This window comes from Myotis davidii, unplaced genomic scaffold, assembly GCF_000327345.1.
Source record: "Myotis davidii unplaced genomic scaffold, ASM32734v1 scaffold1364, whole genome shotgun sequence".
NCBI lineage: Eukaryota > Metazoa > Chordata > Mammalia > Chiroptera > Vespertilionidae > Myotis > Myotis davidii.
Genome location: NW_006295736.1, coordinates 959,123 through 980,340, shown reverse-complemented (window position 1 = coordinate 980,340; position 21,218 = coordinate 959,123). Strand labels below are relative to the sequence as shown.

The 21,218-nt window shown below is 59.9% G+C and overlaps 1 protein-coding gene across 1 annotated transcript in view; it reads left to right on the top strand.

Annotated features, from left to right (window-relative positions):
- The window catches only part of LOC102760855 (polycystic kidney disease protein 1-like 1), a gene marked incomplete at its 5' end in the record, with an annotated part of 66,382 nt that extends 45,607 nt beyond the window's left edge, over nucleotides 1-20,775 (top strand). The window contains 18 exons of the mRNA XM_015568213.1: nucleotides 574-693; nucleotides 1,435-1,591; nucleotides 1,788-1,926; nucleotides 2,913-2,997; nucleotides 3,312-3,488; nucleotides 4,466-4,584; nucleotides 6,644-6,754; nucleotides 8,009-8,117; nucleotides 9,151-9,234; nucleotides 9,771-9,937; nucleotides 10,243-10,477; nucleotides 11,581-11,685; nucleotides 11,860-12,000; nucleotides 12,534-12,668; nucleotides 13,295-13,513; nucleotides 15,351-15,512; nucleotides 16,468-16,644; nucleotides 20,358-20,775. Coding sequence (XP_015423699.1) covers nucleotides 574-693; nucleotides 1,435-1,591; nucleotides 1,788-1,926; nucleotides 2,913-2,997; nucleotides 3,312-3,488; nucleotides 4,466-4,584; nucleotides 6,644-6,754; nucleotides 8,009-8,117; nucleotides 9,151-9,234; nucleotides 9,771-9,937; nucleotides 10,243-10,477; nucleotides 11,581-11,685; nucleotides 11,860-12,000; nucleotides 12,534-12,668; nucleotides 13,295-13,513; nucleotides 15,351-15,512; nucleotides 16,468-16,644; nucleotides 20,358-20,399 — 2,484 coding nt within the window. The remainder of the gene's footprint in view (nucleotides 1-573; nucleotides 694-1,434; nucleotides 1,592-1,787; nucleotides 1,927-2,912; nucleotides 2,998-3,311; nucleotides 3,489-4,465; nucleotides 4,585-6,643; nucleotides 6,755-8,008; nucleotides 8,118-9,150; nucleotides 9,235-9,770; nucleotides 9,938-10,242; nucleotides 10,478-11,580; nucleotides 11,686-11,859; nucleotides 12,001-12,533; nucleotides 12,669-13,294; nucleotides 13,514-15,350; nucleotides 15,513-16,467; nucleotides 16,645-20,357) is intronic.
- Between the last annotated feature and the right edge of the window lie 443 nt (nucleotides 20,776-21,218).

Genomic DNA, 21,218 nt, shown 5'->3' with positions numbered 1-21,218 from the left:
GGGGGGGGGTTCCACAGAGGGCACCAGGGCTCAGGGGTCACTGTCACAGTTGTGAGTCAGCAGGTTCTTCTTTGAAAAGAGTGAGTGTGGGATATGTGAGCAGGTGGTAGGGTTCTCACTGAGCAGCATGAGGGGACAGCTGTGTCCACCCACCGGTGACACTGGCCACGGCCCGGAACCTGAGGGTGGCTCCCCCTCCAAGGCGGACAGTTGTCTGATCTTCCCTCTGCTTTTATGTTGGGGACGCGTTGGGGATTGATGGCTTCTTGTCAGATTCTAGCGAGGATTCAGCCAGCTTTGCCTGTGGTGCCTGGCGCCAAGGGCAAACGTTTGTTCCGTCCAGAGGGTTGTGCGGGAGAAAAGCAGCGTTTCCGGTGATTTCTTTTTTCACTCCTGCATGGGAGTCCGAGGTTCAGGGAGAGAGAACTCCGTGAAGTACGACACGCGCACTCACATGGACTGCCCATGTGCTTACCCATGATGCACCTGCTCATATGAACTGCATCATGATGACAAATGACCGCACTCTGGGTCGCACTGACTTGGGGGGACGTTTCTCTGTTGTCCCTGCAGCTCCCGCCAAGTGTCGGCCCGGCTCGCGTTCCCCTCGGGTCCTTCTGGACGGGCTTCCTGTGCACCCTCCTGGCTTCTCCGGGGGCGCAGCTCTTGTCGCTGCTCTTCAGGCTCAGCCAGGTGCCCGGTCCCATCTGCGCGTCCCTGTTCTGGGCAAGCCCTGGGGCACCGTCCTGAATGTGTCCTCAACCTGAAGGAGGCCTATGGCCCCACTGAGCGCAGCCCTGCCTGCCCTGGGAGCCACAGACGGCCAGGCTCAGGGTGGGAAGGGTGTGAGGAGCCATGAGTACATATGGGTCCTGTGGGGGACAAAGGCCCCAGGCCCAGTGCAGGGCGAGGGCGAGGGCGGGGTGGGCAGGTCCGTGGAAGAGATGCTGGGCAGCGGAGGGAGTGAGGGGACATGAGGCACTGACTGTGCTGGGTACCGCCATCCAGGTCTCAGCCTCTGTAGCTTCAGTGGACTCTTGTCCATGGCAGCGTGTCAGGTGTGGCTCCTGTGCTCTCTGGACTCAAGTCCTTGCTCAGAGCCCGCCCCTGAGCCTGGCACTCATCCCCAGGCCTGTGTTCTGGCTGCTCTTGCCTCCACTGCCCTGTCCCCACACCAGGCTGGCTCCCTATCCTTTTGCCCGAACACGGCCACCCAGGGGCAGGTACACACTCGCTCTCGGCTTCAAGGGACCTGTTAGTAGTCAGTGTCCTGTCATCCCCTGGGGCTGCCCTGCGCCTCCCCCAGAATCCATCCCAGCCTGAGGCATGTTGAGGTTGGCCAGGCCATGCCCTCCCGAGAGGCTCACAAGGGAGTTGCTGTGGAGGGCACAACGTTCCTAGGGCACAACCTCACCCTCACCTGGTCTTCTTTAGCGAAGCGCACCAGCCGTTCTCTGTGGGGGAGCCCAGGCCCAGAGCGCAGCCAGCGGCGATGGGGCCGCCCAGCCACCCCCTGAGCTGGAGGCCTGTGGGGCTGAGCTTGGCCAGTGGGCTCTGAGAGAGAAGAGAGACTGCATTCCCGGTTTACAAGGTGACGTGGGTGGTGGGTGTGCCACGCCTGGCCCCTTCCTACCCGTCCTGCATTGGCCGTTGGGAGAATTGGGGTGTGGCGTGGGAGCTCGGCACCCTGTGAGCCAGTCAGGTGACACAAAATCAGTGACCACACTGGGTGTGGTTGGACACGATGAGGGCTGCTCACAGGCTGGCCTCTGTCTTCTCTTCCTTAGTCCCCAGCCGTGCGTTCGAAGGACACGTCACAACCCCATGGCCAAGGGCGCTGTGGCCGTGGTTGCGCTCTGCAGCGTGGGCCATTTGCGGGATGGTCTCTGTGGCCTGTGGCGTGGGGACGGTGTTTCTGGGATACAGGTGAGCTGTGAAACATTCTCAGTCTTTGGACGCCAAGTCCACTGTCCATATGGAAACCCCTGGGTTTGGGGAACTTGTAAGGTGGGGCCCAGAAGTGACTCTGGCTGTCTCAGTCCTCACGGCTCCCCCATCCCCCGGGGCGAAGAGTCCCTGTGCAAACCCCACGGGAGTTCGCTGCTCCCATGATAGGAGAGGTCGCAGGACCCTCCCCAAAGTGGGAGGGAACCGGCTGCTGAGCTCTGACAGGGCGAAGAGCATGCCCTTAGCAGTCATCTGACGATGGAGGAAGCGCACACGTTGGAGAGGAAGCAGAGCATGTGTCGTAGGGGTGATGCTGTGCTCCCCACACCTGCTCCGCCGGTCCCCGGCAGCTCGGTCCATCGCCTGCAACTCCAGGGTCATTCGTCATGGCTCCAAGGGCCACGTCCTAAACCACGAGAGTCCCAGCGGATGGTGCCTCTCGGGGTTAGGGGAGCAGAGGCCATCCTCAGCGACCCTGTTAGCTCAGGGATGGGCCTGCTCCACTCAGCAGATGTGAAGCTGTTATTACTGTTATTGCCCCCTCACCCCGCATCCATCTCCATCTCCATCTCCATCCCCATCCCCATCCCCACTCCACCTCCACCTCCATCATCTCCATCTCCATCTCCATCTCCATCTCCATCTCCATCTCCATCTCCATCTCCATCTCCATCTCCATCTCCATCTCCATCTCCATCTCCATCTCCATCTCCATCTCCATCTCCATCTCCATCTCCATCGCCATCGCCGCCTGTGTGGGATCTCCTTTCTCTCCACTGAGCAGCTTCAGGGTGGCTGGCGACCCCTCTGAGCAGGAGGAGACTCACTCCCCTTTGTTGGGCAGAAAAACAGGCCCGCCCATTGCCCCTTGCCCAGCGCCCCACCTTCATCAGTCCCCTGTCATGGGGGGATGGTCCAGCCGGGCCCTGAGCACAGACAGGAGGTGATGGCATGTCTCCCGGCAGGTTCAGCCCCACACAGTGCGGGCAGTGGCTGTGCCTGCTGACCATCTCCGTGACCTGCTGTGTCTTCGTCACCCAGCCCTTCATGGTGAGCAGCCCTCGGCGTGGGAGTCGCGTCCACCATCGGGCCGGGAGGGGATGGTGCCTGCGTGTGGGGACGTGTCCCTGCCATGTCGCAGCCTGGTGAGCGGCGGGAGGCAGGGCTGACAGTGGTGGCTGTCGGTCTCACACGGCCCTTGGCGCCCAGGGCTCCGGAGGACATCAGCCTTAGGGAGGCCGTGCTGGCAGCAGGCGGGCGGCAGTGAAGGCAGGGGAACTGAGCCCGGGGTCCTGACCGGGGAGCAGGCCGGCTCCGTGGGGCACAGACAGGGCGTCATGACTGCACTGTCCCTGTCCCTGCAGGTGGGCCTGGTGGCTCTGGGCTTCGCTTGGAAAAGGAGAGACGACGAGAGCTTCTTCACTGAGTCTTTACAGGAGGCCACCGAGGGCCTAGGCACAGGCCTGGCGGGGCTGTCCTGCACCCACGCGTCCCATACGCCCTGCTGCAGCCGTCCCCGCGGCCCAGGCGTGGTTGAGAGAGTGAGGATGGGTCTGGGGCCTGCAGGGTCACTGAGCTTAGAGCTTGCTGTGGCCTCGGCGTGCGTGTCTGAATCCCATTCTGAATCCAAATTTGGCTGCACCTTTAGAGACCTCTGGGGCGTTCTAGTTCTAGAGCTCCCTTACCTTCACCCAGATCCCGAAAGAGCCAGACCACGAGAAAACCAGCTTATTTGACACTGAAGCAGAGGAGGACTGATCTTTGGCTGTGACTCTGGAGAAGCTGAGGCCTTTTGCACGTCAGTGGGCTCACAGAAACCTCCTCCCTGCCTCCTGCTTCCTTCTAGACCAGCTGCTCCCGACGTGCACAGCACTGTCCCGGCCGCGTGGATGACAAAGAGGAGAGAGGTGTGCCCGCACCACGGGGAGTGCTCATGGCCTGCGTGGGCCTCGTGTGCTCATGTGGAATGACTGGTCGGGAGCTGTGACCATGGAAAGCAAAGGTCATTTCTTGCTAAGAATGCACTTTATTTATTTTAAATATATTTTTATTGATTTCAGAGAGAGGAAGCAAGAGGGAGAGAGAGATGGAAACATCAGTGATGAGAGAGAATCATGGATCGGCTGCCTCCTGCACGCTCCACACTGGAGATGGAGCCCACAACCTGGGCATGTGCCCTGACTGGGAATCGAACCGTGACTCCTGGTTCATAGGTCTATGTTCAACCACTGAGCCACGCCGGCCGGGCACGAGCACACTTTAAAATGGCTTTCCCCACTTTGAGCTCTGGAAGCGAGCTGCCCTGTAGCTGGATGTGACCGAGACTGTGTCGGGGCCCTGCCAGCGAGGTCATGGTGACGGGACAGAGTGAGAACAGTCTCCTGCCTCCCAGGCAGCTGCCCAGCAAACCCCAGGCCAAGTGCAAAGGCAGTGACCCTATCCTCCTGGGCTTGGCGGGCACTTAGGCCTCACCCCCTTGCTCTGCAGCCCCAGGCCCACAGCCCTCTCCTCCTCACAGGTCTTGGCTGAGCGACACCGAGCTCGTCGCCTGCGCAGGGCGCGTCCACCGTGCACAGCGTGGCTCAGGGCCACGCGGGAGAGGATGCGGAGACAGACGCGCACCCGGGCAGTGCTGAGGTGGGTGGAGGTCCCGTGCTCTTGTCCAGAGCAGCCTGCCAGCATCTGGGAGGGGGAATGAAGGGGGACGCCTCGCTGGCCCAGAGCCACCGCCGTGCGCCCCAGTCTACAGGAGGCCAAGAAGCTGGAGTGACCGGGCTCTGCAGGAGCTGGTGGTGAGCAGGCAGGTCACACACTGTGCTGGAGCCATAAGATAAACACCTCTACCTGGGACGCGGATGGAGCCGGGGCAATGTTCTCAAACCTCTGCCTGTTAAAGATGTTGGGGAGCTCAGCGCAACATCGACACGATGCTTTTTAGATAAAACCCAAAAGTTAGGAAGCCTGTGCCTGGTAAGCCTCCCCAGCGTGGCCTCTGACACCTTTCTCCGGAAGACACCCCCACCTGGTTGTGGGTGGGGCTGGACGGCTGTGGGGAGCCTCGTGCACTTGGCAGCGGATCTTTCTCTGACTTCCAGGCATCGCCTGCTCTCCCTCTCATCTTGCTGGTGCCGTTTGTGAAGCACGTGGGAATCCCCGACACCCACACGCTGGAGGGGGCAGCCATGAGGGCACCGGATGCCACCCCCGGGACCAGTTAGCAAACACAACGGAGGCTCGGCCGTCTTTCCATGGACTCCAGGCCTGGGAAGTGGTGGCAGACTCACTGGCCCTTTTTCCCTATGGACCTGCCACAGCCCTACAGGAAGCGACAGAGCCCCACCTGACCATGGGCAGCCTTTGATGAATTCATGGGCCTAAACATCGATTGTCACAGCGACCAACATAAAGGAAGAAAAAGAAGGACCAGACGTCAAGTGTCTCCTGGCAGCAAACACGTCCCCTGCAGGGTGCCCTCCCCACTCAGCCGGGTCCGAATGTGGTCAGGCTCCGTGCCCGCTCACGGTTCCCAGGGACAGCACCCCGCACGCCTCGGGGAGGCGGAGAGACCGGCACAGAGACCAGCGGAGACGGACGCGGCGCTCCCTGTGGGTGAGAGACACAAGAAGGAGTTGACTTGGTTCACCGTCTGAACGGATCCAACAAGACAAGTCACGTGAGCTTCTCGGTAGACGTACAGAAAGCATTTGACACAGTCAATGCTCCATGAAAACAAAACGAGAAAACCTCTCTGCAAAGTAGGACTAGAAGGGAATGTCCCCACACTCATAGGGGGCCTGTGTGACCCCACCTACCCTCACACCTGCTGGGACAGTGAGTGCTTGTTCAGGTGGAAGCCCGGCTCCTACTGCCCCTCCCCGGAAGTCCCAGCCGGGCCGTGGGCAAGGAAAAGAGCAGAAAGCTTATAGAATTGAAAGGAAGAATAAAAAGCCTGTTGGCAGGTGGCGTGCATAGTCTACACAGAAAACCCCAAACGGTCCTGAGAAAGGCACCTGGGATTCACTAGCACGGGGGCCCGAAGGGTCACAGGATCCAGTCGGCGGGAGCCCAGGCGGGTTCCCATCTCAGCCACGGGCAGTGGGAACCGGAGGTTGAAACAGCGAAGCCACTGACACGGCACTCGGGAAACAGAGCGCTCAGCCCCGGGTGGAAGAAAGCGCGGAGTTTGGATCTGAAAACCACAAGACCTGAGAGGAGAGCTCAGCTCTGGAGCAAGGGAGAGACGCTGCGTTCATGGCCGGACGTGCGGCCTGGCCCCGTGTCAGATCTTTCCAGTGTAGTCAGTGCCGTCTCAACCCAAACCTGCAAGCTGAGCTTGTAGATGCCGACAGACTGATTCCGAACGTGTGCGGGAAGCAAGGGGCTGGCCTGGCCAGAGCCACCCTGGCAAAGGGCAGTCAGAGGCTGCCTGGCCCGACCTCAAGGCTGGGCCTAAAGCCCTGGACCCGAGACCAGCAGGACAGAGCCCGGAAATAGACCCACACGGGTGCCCAGCGGGTCTTTGACAAAAGCACAAAGGCAGTTCATTCTGAGGCTGGCGCTGGGGAACTTGGATGCCAATATGCAAAACATGAGCCTCCTCACAGGCCTCACCCTGACACAAAAGCGTCCACTGGAAACGGTCGGCTGGTCTGCACAGCGGCCTGTGAACACGCCATTCCCAATGTCTGTCTTACAGGGACACCTGCATGTCCGTCCTCATGCTGCTCCTACACCTGCTTATAACCCACGTGACTTCCCCCCGGGATGAGCACTCTCTCAGCCACGCCATCCGGAACACCTTCACCAGGTGGGCCCGGAGCCGTGTTCACGGTTGGTTAGTCACAGTTCCTGCCAGCAGGTGGCACCATGTGCTCAACAAAGTGATCATTTAGGTGGCCTCCGGGACCTGGGAAGCTCACTCTGGGGCCTCCAGCCGCTCAGGGTGGCACACAGCTGGCCCAGGAGCCCGTGCAGGGGGGAGGGGAGGGGGTCAGGGGGAGCCTGGGCTCTGGAAATGCAGCAGGGGGAGCCTGGGCTCTGGAAACGCAGGAAGCTGTGAGCGGTAAAGGCCATGATGGGGAGGGAGGTGGCCCGCCCTGCCCTCCTCTGAGTCCACACATTGGTGACATGTCACTGACCTGCCACAAGCTCCATGTTGCTCTGTCTCCTTTCCTCGTGCGTGGCCCGCGTTTGTCACGATGGCCAGGCTCTGCTCAGCGGTGTCTCGGCTGAGCTGACGGGTTTCGTGGTCTGAGCGCTCAGTGTCCTGGAGTCAGCTCCCTGCGGGGAGGGGCAGCAGACGGCTACCTCACGGTCAGTAGCTCACTGGGAGGCAGCACGCTAGGCTTGTTGACCCTCCCTATGTGCCGTGTGCGCCTGGCTGTGTGCCTCATCTGACCTCAGCCGTCAGAGCTGGGTCTGCTGCTCTGGTCTGCGGGCTGCGAGGGAGGAGAAGCCATGGCCAGCGGGTGGTGGTGTAGAGAGCACCATGTCTCTATCTGCGGGTCCCACTCTGGCTCGGCCCCCGTTCAGTGGCCTCCTTGCCCTCCCGTCACCCCTGCCACATGCCCATCTTGGCCTGTGCCTGTGTCCCCTCAGACGTCCCTGTGGGCACCTCCATCGCCTTCACTCTCTGCTGAAACGTCTAAGTTCCTGGCTGCTCAGACTAAGGTTCCCCTGCCCACGGCCCACGGCCCACGGCCCACGCCGGTGTCTCTCGCTGTTTTCTCTCCCTGATGTTTGTCACTGATGTGTTTGGCTTATGTGTTTGGGACGTGGGATTTGACAGGACAGGGATCTGATTGTCCGTGTCCCCAACGCCCAGAAGAGGGCCGGGCAGGCGGCGGTCCTCCCCAGTGGCGCAGGTTCAGAGGGTGACTGAGCGGGTGAGCCACCAGGAACGAGTCCACTGTCCTGTCCTGTCCTCTCGCTGCCGCTCAAGGGCCAGGCACTCCAGGGCCCTGTGCCTCATGCTGCAGATGGCTTCCGCTTAGCTCCCGCAGACCAGACTGCCTGCCATCTCTGTTACAGAGTGACTTTTTGTTTCTGCTCTTGCGTTAAGAGGTGCCAGGAGCTCCTCCGGCAGCCTAAGCAGCGTGGATGCCTGGTGGGACTGGAGCCTGACCACCCTGCTGGATGGCGTGTACCCGGTCAGCGTGCCCAGTGCTCAGGTGGGCTTCCCTCTGCTCCACCACTGCAGTGGGCGGGGTTGTGGCAACCACGCGTAGGTCCAGAATGATGTGCTGGGTGAGGGTGCCAGGCTCACCGTGTGGCTGTGCTGGGTGAGGGTGCCGGGCTCACCAGGTGGCTGTGCTGGGTGAGGGTGCCGGGCTCACCAGGTGGCTGTGCTGGGTGAGGGTGCCGGGCTCACCAGGTGGCTGTGCTGGGTGAGGGTGCCGGGCTCACCAGGTGGCTGTGCTGGGTGAGGGTGCCGGGCTCACCAGGTGGCTGTGCTGGGTGAGGGTGCCGGGCTCACCAGGTGGCTGTGCTGGGTGAGGGTGCCGGGCTCACCAGGTGGCTGTGCTGGGTGAGGGTGCCGGGCTCACCAGGTGGCTGTGCTGGGTGAGGGTGCCGGGCTCACCAGGTGGCTGTGCTGGGTGAGGGTGCCGGGCTCACCAGGTGGCTGTGCTGGGTGAGGGTGCCGGGCTCACCAGGTGGCTGTGCTGGGTGAGGGTGCCGGGCTCACCAGGTGGCTGTGCTGGGTGAGGGTGCCGGGCTCACCAGGTGGCTGTGCTGGGTGAGGGTGCCGGGCTCACCAGGTGGCTGTGCTGGGTGAGGGTGCCGGGCTCACCAGGTGGCTGTGCTGGGTGAGGGTGCCGGGCTCACCAGGTGGCTGTGCTGGGTGAGGGTGCCGGGCTCACCAGGTGGCTGTGCTGGGTGAGGGTGCCGGGCTCACCAGGTGGCTGTGCTGGGTGAGGGTGCCGGGCTCACCAGGTGGCTGTGCTGGGTGAGGGTGCCGGGCTCACCAGGTGGCTGTGCTGGGTGAGGGTGCCGGGCTCACCAGGTGGCTGTGCTGGGTGAGGGTGCCGGGCTCACCAGGTGGCTGTGCTGGGTGAGGGTGCCGGGCTCACCAGGTGGCTGTGCTGGGTGAGGGTGCCGGGCTCACCAGGTGGCTGTGCTGGGTGAGGGTGTGCAGGCTCCCCGTGTGGCTGTGCTGGGGGAGGGTGCCAGGCTCACAGTGCGGCCATGTCCTCCTTCCCACAGCCTGGAGCTCTCGGAGGAACATGCTACCTCATAGGGCCGGCAGTCCTTAAGCAAATAAAACTTTCTCCTGGCCCTTCATGTGAGGTAAGAAGAGACAAGGCCAGATGCTCTTTCTTTTTACTTCTAAAAACACGAGGAATGTGAAAAGTCTCAGCAACCCATGGGCAGGAAACCCAGGCCCTTGGCGCCATCTCTAGCTGTGATGAATCGTGGGCATTGGCCTGGGGGGCGGGGCGACCGCCTTCACCTCCCTCTCCTCTGGCCCAACTCCTCCCCGAGTGGCCTCCCTCCTGGTCCTGCAAATCCAGGTGCTTCCATCTCAAACTGGAATGTCACCTACCTTGTCCTGACGGGAGGGGGATGAGGATGGCACGCCCCTGCATCGCTGGTGATGGAAACTCACTGACGTCCCAGCTCAGAATGGGGTCACCCCAGGTGTAGCCTTTCCTGAGGGGTCGGGTCCTGGGCTCAGGTGGGAGCTGGGGGCCACGGAGGGGACTGAGGGGCTCGGGCCATGTTTGAGGTCAGCATGTGCCCGCACGGCCTGGCCAGACACCCCAGGGTGAGGGCAGACGTGGAAGCGACTCTGACTCCTGCTCTGGTTCTGGTTGGCTCTGCAGCTTCCCAGGCCGCTCTCCGTGCTCCCCGAAGACTCCCTACCTACGTGTCACCCCAAAGTTGGAGGCTCTGAAACCCCCTCTGTGATCAATGCAGAGACCCAAAGAGTGGCCCCAAGTGACCCCACAGCCTGCAGGGAGCACTGTGAGCTCAGCCTGGGCAGGACAAGGTCAGTATGATTGGGGGTCCAAGTCGTCCACACTTGCCTGTCCATCGCTCCCACGGCCTGGGGCGAGAGATGGCGATCTCTCCCAAGTGGGCCCCTGGGACAGGGAGGGCTGCCCTTCTCCAGGGTCTCCTCAGCCTGGGGTCCCACCCGGGCAAGGAGAGAGAGGCAGTGGGCAGTGAGGAGTCAGAGGACACAGACAGCCGCCCGTGCAGTCCTGTGAATGCCGGGCCACAGCAGGGGCCGGCAGGGCCTGGGCTGGAAGCCTCCCTGCACGGCTTCCCCCCTCTGACTTGCACGCTCTGTAGGTCCACAGCCCACGCAGTGCTGACTGGCCTCAGGGCTCACCGCTGGGTGGATCACCGCACCAGGGCCATGTCTGTGCACTTCGTCCTCTACAACGCCCCCACCCGCCTCTTCTCCCGTGTGTCCCTGCATGCGACGCTGCTCCCGGCCGGGGGCCTCGCCCTTTCCCCCCTCGTGGAGTCGGTCACCGTCTTCCACAGTGACCCAGCCCCAAGGTACCACCTGCTTCTTCCCCAGGTGAGCTCACCGGCCTCTCGGCCACCCGTGGAACACACGTGCCCCACGTGCCCTCCACAGACCCCTGCCATGCCCGCTGGTGTGGGCACAGGACAGGAAGACCCCCAGGGGAACCAGCTCTCAGGGTACAGATGCCATGTGGGGGCTTAGGACTGAAGCCCAGGCCCTGTCCAGGGCTCACTCAGGCGGCCATGACCTGTGCCTCACACAGGCTTCAACTCAGACACTGACGTCCCTCACCTGTGTGAACCAAAGCTGAGTATTCGAAGCTTAGCTGTGGGTTACCCAATGCTGTCCACACACATTCCAGCTTCTGTGGCGTGGCTGCTACTGTTCTCATTCTTGTCCTGGGGCCCAGCCCCTGATCTGTGGTGGCAGCACACTCCCTTGTCCCCAAAGGGAGGTAGGGGTCCCAAAGAGGCGTTTTTAGTTTTAAAGTGTTCACTGGAAGGTGCACAGGGCCCTACAAGGCCACGTGACCTCAGACAGGCCAGGGCCACTGCTGCTCTCAGGGAGTGAGGGGGTGAGGGGGTGAGGGGGTGAGGGGGTGAGGGGGTGAGGGGGTGAGGGGGTGAGGGGGTGAGGGGGTGAGGGGGTGAGGGGGTGAGGGGGTGAGGGGGTGAGTGAAGTCATGGTAGATGGGAAATCATCAAGGTGAGATCATCATAAACAGAACTTTAAGAAATTTCTTATGTGCAGGATCTTTCAAAGGTTTGACGTGGCCAAGGAAACTCTGTTAATACATTTCATATGTTTTCCAAATTCATGAGCACTCTCTCTCTTGAGCATCATGAGGAAGGATTGGGGGTGGGCAGGGGGGGCAGGAGACGCCCTGGGTGCTGGGCAGTTCTCACAGGGCAGGGCTTCCATGAGGGCACCTGTCTCGACCTCATATGCATCCCTGTCGCCCGCGGGCGGGTCTCTGAGGCTGGTGGGTGGAGAGGTGCAAATGCCCGGGGGCCTGCGAAGACCACGTGTGTCTCAGAGCTCCACACGGGCAAGAACATGCTGGGATCGAGCCCACTCCTGAGGGTAGGCAGGGGTTTCAAGCTTCCTACACAATTCACAGGACTTTTGTCATCTCTTATTTCGCGCTCTTCCAGCTGGCCTTCCTGGCGCTCACCCTGACCCACCTGTGCCTCCAGCTCTTCCACCTGGCTGAGAAGGGCGTCCGTGGCTACTGGCAAAAACGTGGGGCCTGGCTGGAGGTAGGCCCTGTGTCCCTCACAACGCGCAGCGGACGTAGCTATGCCGGGCCTGCCTGCGCATCCGCTCAGCCAGCGCAGGGCCGTCCCCATGGCGTAAGCCTGAAGGCGCCGAGGCAGTATCATCCCCTGCCCCCCAGGCCGCAGCCCATCTGACGGTCTCTCTCTGCCCCGCAGCTGCCCCTCGCCGGGGCCGGCCTGGCCTGGTACGCAGCCTCCGGCCACCTGCTCTCCCTGGCCGGGGAGGTGACCAACCAGTTGCACATGGGGCTCCTGCAGGGCTTTGTGGACCTCAGTCCCATGGCGTCATGGAATCAGGTAGGACGGGCGTTGGGGCCACACAGGTGGGCCTGGGCCTGCTGTTGCTCAGCCAGGCGGCTCTTGTTCTGTCATCTCCTCTCCCGGAGCCCAGGCTCCATCGGTAGAAATCGGGGCACTTCTAGTTTTATGAAGATTAAATGTTATAAACGTGCGTGAGGAATGTTGTCGATCAGGCGCTCATTCCCACACAGGGGCGGGGGGTAGGGGGCGGGCACTGAGTTCTCCACGTGCTGTGTGGAGGTGACCTTCCCCACTCGGTCCTGAGGCTGCGACTCGCAGCGCCGGGCCTGAGCGGCCTGACCGCTATGGAGCTGCAAGATCAGACTTGGAGCTGGCCCTTCCGAAAAGCTCTAACTCTAGTTGCTCCTCCCTTGTGCCTTCCCTCTGCAGCCTGACACGCGCACCCTCTCACAGCGTGGCTGGGTGCTCCTCACCCCAGGGCACGCCTCCCTTGTGCCCGGCCCGCAGGGGTGATGACGCTGTGCGCCCAGTAACGGGGTGACACGTGGCTGCTGTGTTCTCTGCCGCAGAGGGCGAGGTGGCTCCAGGGAACCCTGTCGTTCCTCCTGACCCTGAAATGCCTCCGTCTGCTCGGCTCTCACAGCGCAGTGGCGTCCTACATCTTCGCCACACGCCGCTCCCTCGCGGGCGTCCTCGCACCAGGGGTGAGAATTCTCCTCTCAGGATAGCGTTAGGGCATTTACACGCTCTGCTCCGGCTCTCCCTGGTGTGTTATTGTTATTATGTGTGTAGTCAGCACCACCTCCTGGGTGCTTGCTCGGTGCAGGAGCGGTGCGTGGCCTTCTTACCTTCCTTGCTTCGTGCCTGTGTGGGTGGATGAGGGAGCAGCGTATGTCCGGGCCAAGTTCCTGGCCTGTTACCACAGACAACGGACGTCACTGAGCTACACTCTGCACGAGACTGCTCTTCCCCCTCCTTTCCTAAGTGGCTTGTTTTACTGAGCCCTCGAGGGGCACCAGGAGCAGAAACAGTGACACCGGTGCCCCTGGCAGCAGGCATGGCCTCCAGCAGCTGGGGGTGCAGATGGCAAGGAGGAGGGGTGCTGGTGGGAGGAGGACCAGGGGAGAAGGGTGCCTGGGCTGAGCACCTGGAGCTGGCACAGGAGGCCCGGGGCGGGGCCAAGGTCTTATACCAGATGATGTGATCAACTATCCGAAAACGGCTCCTCCAGGCTTTTCCTTATTTTAAAGCATTTAGAAGCTCCCGCCACATTCTGGGGCTCCCATGACTCCATGCTCAGAAGGTCAATGTGGCGGCTTTTCCCCTGCAGCTGGCAGGGGTCCTGGTGCTGGCCGCCCACGCCCACCTGCGTGGGATTCCACTCCTTACCATGGCTCCTTCATCGGGCACCTTCGCAGACGCCTCCCACCGTTTTCCAGGAAGCAGCCAAAGAGACATGTTCCCGGGCCTCTCCAAGGCAGAGGGGCAGGCCACGGCTAGGCACTGCACAGCCCTCCTGGCAGCAGTGACCACTCTGTGGATAGGAATGGTATGTGCCCAGCCTGGACTCTGAGGGCAGGGTTAGCAGACGTTTCATCCTCTGCCGGCCAAATGTCACGGTCATGACTCCCGAGGCCCATCTCTCCTGCGTTGGGCAGGGCTGAACCTGGTCCAGTCGGCTAGACAGTTTCAACAAGATGACCAATCACCCCAGGATGCTGCCTCTTCCAGGGAGCCTCCCAGCCTGAGCCACACCCCTTCTCTCCCACCTGATTTCAGGCAGAATCTCACTGTGGTCGTGCAAGCTTCCCCTTGTCCTGTTACCTCGATCTTCCCATCTCCTGGAGTATCTCCCATCAGCCAGCTGCGCAGAACATGTTCTCTGGGCTCGGGGCTGAGTTAGGAATAGGGCTCCCTGCGTCCCACCCTCCTGCTGACCTGCCACATGCAAACCTAGTCATGTCACACGCACCACATGCACACACACATACACACACACGTGCGCACACACATGCCTGCACACACACAGCCTCTGGCTTAAACTCCTTCAACGGTTCCCCGTGACCTTCCTTGCCGCCCCTACTTGGGGCTGACAGCTTACAAGTAAAAATACAGGAAATTAGCTGATAGTCCCATCTCAGTAAACACAACGCTTCCTTAGCAGTTCTCTGTCCCTGCAGTGGCTCAGCTCGCCTGTATTAACCATTTCTCACTGCTCACCTGAAAGGAAGATGTAGGTAGGCCTCCTGCTATCGCCACCCTGCCCTGCCTGCCCCGCCCCACCCCACCCTCTGCCTGCTCTGGCACCCTGGTCTGCGGGTTCTCAGCCTGGCCCTCTCTAGTTCCTCCCCAGGTTTGCTGTCTCCTTTCTCAGCGGTGGGGCTGAGCACCCCGATTTTCAGAAACTGCTCCAGGTGTTCCTATGAAGACAGTGCCGGGAACCTGCTCTGTGTCCAACCAGTCACAGTGCCCCTTGGAGCCTGATGGCACATGGGCCACACGCCTCACCTCACCGCCTCCCTGTAGCCCTGCCCCTCCACCCACCATGTGTAAATCCTATGAGTCTCAGAAGACAGCGTTCAGTGTGGGGTCACCCTAGGAGCTTCCCTGGCTACACCAACCCAGACCCCTAGCTGCCCACCCAACCCCCACAACTGCATGTGGACACCATGGTGACAGGTACACATGTGCCTATGTCCCTCACACCTTGAAACACTCCAAGGGCTGTGTCATGGGGGGAGGGGAGGGCAGTCTTGGGGAGGGTTTTGTGTGTGGGAAGTTGCCCAGCAACACACAGGAAATCTCCAGGTCGGAGAGCTCCCAAGGGCAGCAGCATTGGGGCTTATACCTGTAGGGCCCTGTCTTTCCAGGGGTGACAGCTGTCTGTGAGGTTTTGTGGGACACAAAGCAGCTCCCAAGGGCCAAAATGCTGCTGTCTGTGCTCTTACACGATCCAGTGTGCACGCCAGCTTTTGAGCTAGCAGGTCTCAGCCTGCAGCGGGAAACAAACCACCCAGGACCAATTTGCAGGGACCTTCGCTGGCTCGTTTGTGTAACAAGGGCAAGCTGTGTCCTCCTGCGGGGCCCTTTCTGTCTCCAGGCAGGAGCGCAGTGGGGCGGGGTCACACACAGCCCGTGCGGCCCGCTAGGGGGAGCCAAAACGCAGACGCGGATCTTGCCTGTGGAAACGCAGGTCCAGTTCGGAATCTTGCTGCAATTTGGCTCAGTTCATGAGAGAGCTGCCTGACTTTTTTGCTACACAACTGCTGCCTTATGGACAGGAAATAAAATATCAGATATGACCTCCATTTACAGTTGAACAAATTCACAAAGCTATTTTTTGCTTAATAACATGAAGTTTGTCTTTATTTTTTCATTTTTTCCAGCTCAGAGGTTCCCTCATGGCTTTTGTTCCCAAACGAAAATCTTTTCAAAGCCAATCTCTTGTGAGACTTGCAGACGTGATGGCCTATGTGTGGGGGGCGGCCTGCTCTGCGCTGGGGCTGGAGAGGCGGCCGCCGGAGGAGGCTGCGCCGGCCACGCACCACGTAAGCTCCGGGCTTGCATCAGTGAGCCCGTCCAAGCCGACGGTTTCGATGCAGAAATTTGCTTTTAGTTATCAAAGCGAGACTGTGACTCTGCACCAATATCCCTGCAAAGCCACAGGCCTTTACTGACAGTTCTAAAGGCATCACTGTTCACAAGCCCAGGCTCCCCCACTAACTCCTCTATCCTCAAATGACCCTGCAGGGTCGGCAAGGGGGGCGTTGGGATTCTCCCCATCGCACACCCCCTATTCTGTCCTTTTAGCCACTGAGTGTCGGCCTCCCGACCCGAGTCAAACAGAACAAAGCAGGTGTGTGCACACTGGGCCCATCTGCTACGAGGGCTGGCGTTCTGGCGCCGCCCAGGGCAGCTCAGAGCCAGCCGCACGCGTGGTGGCAGTGGGCGTGTGTGGGCTTCGCTGCTTGTCGCACTTTCCGTAGATGACTGCCTCCAAGTCCACTTTACAGTCCTTCATGTGGGTGTCTGAACCTTAGCACTTAGATCAGTGGTTCTCAACTTGGCTGCACATTAGAATCACCTGGGAATCTTTTTAAAATCCTGATTTCTGGGCCTCGTCCTCCAGAAATTCTGTTTCTTTGCTGTGGGGTGGGGCCACAACGTTAGTAACAAAGAAACAGAATTTCCGGAGGATGAGGCCCAGAAATCGGGATTTTAAGAAGATTCCCAGGTGATTCTAATGTGCAGCCACGGTTGAGAACCACTGGCCTAGATGCACACCTGTGTGATGTGCTGAATGAGGGACAGGTGTGCACGCTTTGTACAACGTGAGGGTCTGCGCACGCCTGTGGATGATGCAGTGCGTGAGGGCACAGAGATGTGGGTCCCATGCGCTCTTAACACAGCACATACCACCTAATGTCAGTGCCATGAAAGGCTTCAGAGAATGAGGGGGATTCGGCTCCTGGAGGCCGGACTAGTCTCTTTTCCTCCCTCCAGAACCCCTCCCTGGATGAGTTTGCAGACCTGCTGGATGAGCTGCTGCTGAAGATCGACAGTCTGTCCGCCCGCCTCCCCGTCCCTCTCCCAGCGCAGCCGCCCCAGGACGCGCCACAGGCTGAGGCCGGGGCAGAAGGCAGCCCTTCGCTGGGGGCTTCTGATGACCAGGCTGCAGGGGTAAGCACATGAAAAGGGGTGTATCCGTTCTCTTCACTGTGTAAGTCTCAGAGGAAGTGGGAGATAGTGCATCCCGTGTGCATGCCTGTCCCGGGAGCGTGGGTGACAGCCGTGCGAGAGGTGCTCTGGCAGAACTGAGGGTCGGTGTGACATGTGCGATGGGACTTCCGGCTCCACATGAGGACAGGAATGTCTGACTAAAGCTGGAATCCGCAAGAAGACTGAGGACAGAGTGGGCTCCATTCGGAGGCCCCGAGAAATAGCTGTGACCCAGAACATGAGCGGGATCCACTGGCGGCCCAGCAGTGAAAATTAGGCCCGAGGCGGAGAGGACACGCCACGTCCGGGGCGCACAGAGGGCCCACAGAGACCCTGGTCTGGAAGAAAAGGTACTAGAACAAAAGAGTGGATGGAACCTGCCTGGACCCCACACCACAGAGCTTGGGACCAGGCTTGAAGGAAAGCCATCTTTGTCCACAGCTGCTGATGTGGCAGCCGGGGGAGGGGCTGTCGGTGGCTCACACCTGGAGCCACACATCAGGTGCACACGGACAGGAAGGGAGCTGGGCCCCGTGCCGACACCTCCCAGTGGTGGCTTCCCCGGATCCAGAGAGAGTTGCAGCCGAGAGTTGTCATGGCACACGCCTGGTGGCTGTGAGTGTCTCCCCGGGGAAGCGCCTGCTCTCAGACGCTTCTAAACTCTCCTGGGAAGGGCTCCCTCATGCAAAGCGGGGGCCCTGGGGGAGAAGTGGCCGTCGGAGGGACGCATCACCCGGCCTGGGTGAACGCACTGCAGGGAGGGGTCATCACCAGCTGCCACGGAGAAGGATGTGAAGGTCAGACCGAGGACAGATCGGCTGGGACCTGGTGGTCTCCACACCAAGTGAGCTCGTGGGAAAAGCCCAGTGAAAGCGCTAAGTGATGCACGAAGGCAAACGAGAGGCTGGGAGTTGAGGCCAGAAACGGGGAAGGAAAGGTGAAGCTACAAAGAGCCATAGATCCATGGAGGGCGGCGGGGTGGGCTCGGCAGCTCGAGGAGAGGAGAGAGGAGTGAGGCCCAGCTGTGGGCGGTGACCATGTGGAGGTCAGCCAGGACACACATGGCCAGTGTCCCCCTCAGAGGCCGGAGCAGGGAACAGGGAAGTATTGGAAGATACCACTTAAGAGAAGTTCCTGGATTAGACATAGATCCATATATTTAAAAATAAATTGTATCCAGGAAAGAAATGGATTCACATCTATTAAAAGCAGAACAAGCCCCGTAGGTGATGGATGAAGACACCCGATACCTCCTGGTCCCCACCAGCCTCCTCCGAGTGAGTGAAAACTACCCGGTCATTTCCAAGCTACGTATTAATGATCATGTAGAAACATCGTGAAAAACTTTACATGTGCATGTCAGTGGAAACCTGAGCAAAACATAGCTTTATAGACTAGGTCATATAATGAGAACTGTGAAAGAGTGGAAAGAAAAAGGAGAGGAGACCACTTATTTTGTAACATGAAAGCTGAACTGGAAACATTAGCAGATGAGCAGGCACTTATCTTCATACCACACGGTTCACACTGGCATTTCCAGCATATGTTATGGAGCAACAACCAATGAGTAAACTATGTATGTACTCAACTCAAGCAGGCAGGAAAAATGCACACACGCAGATGTGCATCACACACACACATGCCTGCACCCACGTGTGCATCACACATGCACACACCTGCACCCACACGTGCCTGCACATGCAAACTAAGAGCACAAAGAAGGAATTTGCAAAGCTGAGTGTATAATTTAATTAAATCAACAGCAAAGATCAATTAACCCAAGCGATGACCCTATGAACCAATAAAAGTGAGTACAATAAAGGAATGAAATACAAGTGAGAAAGGGAAGATAACCTTAAGGAAACGGGATGAATTCAGAGCATTTGGGAAGAGAGAACAGTATCGAGACTCCTGTGTACCAGACGTGGATCCGATGTGCACAGGGTCTCAAGAGCTAACCCCCGAGAGCCCCCTTGCCCAGGGTGCCCCATGAAACACACCAGGTTCTTAGGAACGCGGGCGTGCCCCCTGTCAGGCAGTTCTAGAGCTCAGGGGCGGAGAAAAGCTTCCAGAGGCGTTTCTGTGAAATAAAGCAGCACGTGGATATCAGAACCGGACAGAATCCCAGATGTGAAAAGACAGAGCCACAGGCCAGTCCTTGGGTTTACTGCCGAGGCGTCCACACCTCACACCGACACAGCCCCGCACAGGCTGAGGGCCACACGCCTCACATGAGATCAAGTCAGGAGCAGACACGGCTCCTCCTCAGGAAACACGTGAGTAGCCTTCACCCCAATGAGGGGACATGTCTGCTTTCCTCCCGGCCTGCACCTGCATATTTCAGTGTCTAATTTCTAACACACATCGTAGTATCACTTCTCAGCCTTTTGGCCAAGATCAAGTGTAAAGCATTTCATAATCAGAAAGGAAAAAAGAAAGGAAGGAGCTGATCACATTAAAACAGGAATCTGCCTCAAGTTCAAAGCCGAGCTGTGCCTGACGCTGCCACCGGCAGGCCCTGCCCTCCGCACTCGGGAAGGAGACCTTGTCAGCTCCAGCCCCTCAGCACACTCTGGGCAGATCCCCTCTCCTGTGAGCGCTTCTGCTGCAGGTACACGGGGCCGGGGAGAGGGGATGGGCAGTCGGCTACGTGCGCAGCTCAGGCCCCTGCAGGTCCCGGCCGTCACAGCCTGTGGTCGCGGAGACTCATGTCGAGGCCTGGGAGACTCTCAGGTGACCATGTGGCTGCAGCAGGCACCTCCACCCCACCTGCTCTCCATGAGGAGGGGGCGCGGCCGCAGGACGACCTGTAACCCGCATCCTCTTCCCGGGAAACACGGTCTTCAGGCGGCTGCTCTGAGGCCTCAGGCCGGGTTCCCACAGAAGCAGCACCGCCAGCCCGGCCGGGCCTCTCCTGCAGCAGGTGCGCAGGGCGTGGGCCCCACGGTGGTGCTGCTGGCATCACAGTGGCTGGACTCAGGACAGGCGCCTTCGTGTGCTGTGGTCTCGGGAAACAGCCCCATGTGAGTTTCTACTTTCGGGGCGTTGCTTCTTGCCTGAGCCACTCACGGTGAAGATGGCATCTGTGGGAGGGTGAGGACCGGACCCTGCGGCCGCGCATCACCACCTGTGCCCCATTGTTCCCGGGGTTCCCCAGTGACGCAGGCAGCGAAAGGCCAGCTGCCGGCCCCTCCCGGGGTTTCCTGGGCTCTCCTCTGCCTCCTCCTCCTCTCCTGGCCCCAGTTCCCACAGAGAGGAGCTGTACGCAATGGCCTTCTACCGGGCAAGGGGACTACCCTGGGTGGCCCCCTCCCCAACACCGGTGCCAGCTTTCCAGGGCTGCAGGCCTCAAAGAGCACCCGTGCACGTTGGCAGTGCCAGGTGGGGTTTCCACATTGTTCCTCCTGACTCGCTCTGGTAATGCACAGAGAGGTCAAGTAACTTGTCCCAGGTCACACAGCTGTGCGGGGGGTGGGTGTGAGGACGGGCACCTCCAGGCTGTCCTGGGGCGGGCACACAGGGTCTCCCACCTGAGTGCGCATGTGCCCCCACGTCTTCTGCCCCCCGGTCTCCATGCTTGGGTGCCCACAGGGCCCTCCCCCCAATGGCAGGGGCACTGATTGCTCTTTCTTCTACCGCTCATGCAGGCTGATGTGGGTTCTGTTTCCTTTCAGCCCTCAGGCATCGAGAAACCGCTGCGGCCCGGGCTGTGCTGAGGTGCTTACAACACGGGTCTCCTTCACACACGAGGAACGCCAGGCCCCCAGAGGTGCCACTGAGCCAGCTCTCACGCGCAGTGAGAAGCCACGTGGAACCAGGTTTACGTGTCAGACTTGTCCATCCGGGTTCGAGGCGGGGTGGGACCCACCTCGGCTCTGCCAGGTGCCTGGAGCTGCGAGTGGGAGGCTCGTTTGTACGTCCGCCTAACTGACTCTCTCAGTATCAAAGGCTAAAATCTTATTTGGCGGAATTTCTATTCTGTCTATTGAGTCTGATCTTGCAAGCTATCTCAGAAATCTAATAAATGCAACGAAACGGGCCAGGATGGAAGTCAGATCGTTAAATGAGATTTTGAAATGAAGTCCTTGTTTTGTAAAGTTAACAATTGAATCCTGCAGACTAATAGCTCTCATTTCTCCTGATTCCCTGATTCAACATGAAATGGTTATGCAGACGGACACTTCAAGTTTGGCTGGGCTGATGTTTGAAACTTTAAAGACCTGCAGGCTCGGATCAGAATTTGCTAAGCTGGTTATTGAATTTGGAGCATTCGCTCCTACTTTTGGATTCAAAATAGGTTCAAAATGCCTGTTTGGAGTGTGGGAGAAGGGGCGTGAGAGCAGGCGGCTGTGGACACGGCTCTGGAGTCTTGGGGTGTGGGCTGCGATGGGGCAGGGCTGGGCCAGGCCCCTGGGAGAGTCAGGGGTGTCCGGATCAGGCAGACCCCGGGCAAGGTGCCCGCCCGCCTAGAGCAGAGTCCAGTGGAGCCTGCGGGCGGTTCCACCAGAATCGGGATGGTCCCCGTGGGCACGTGG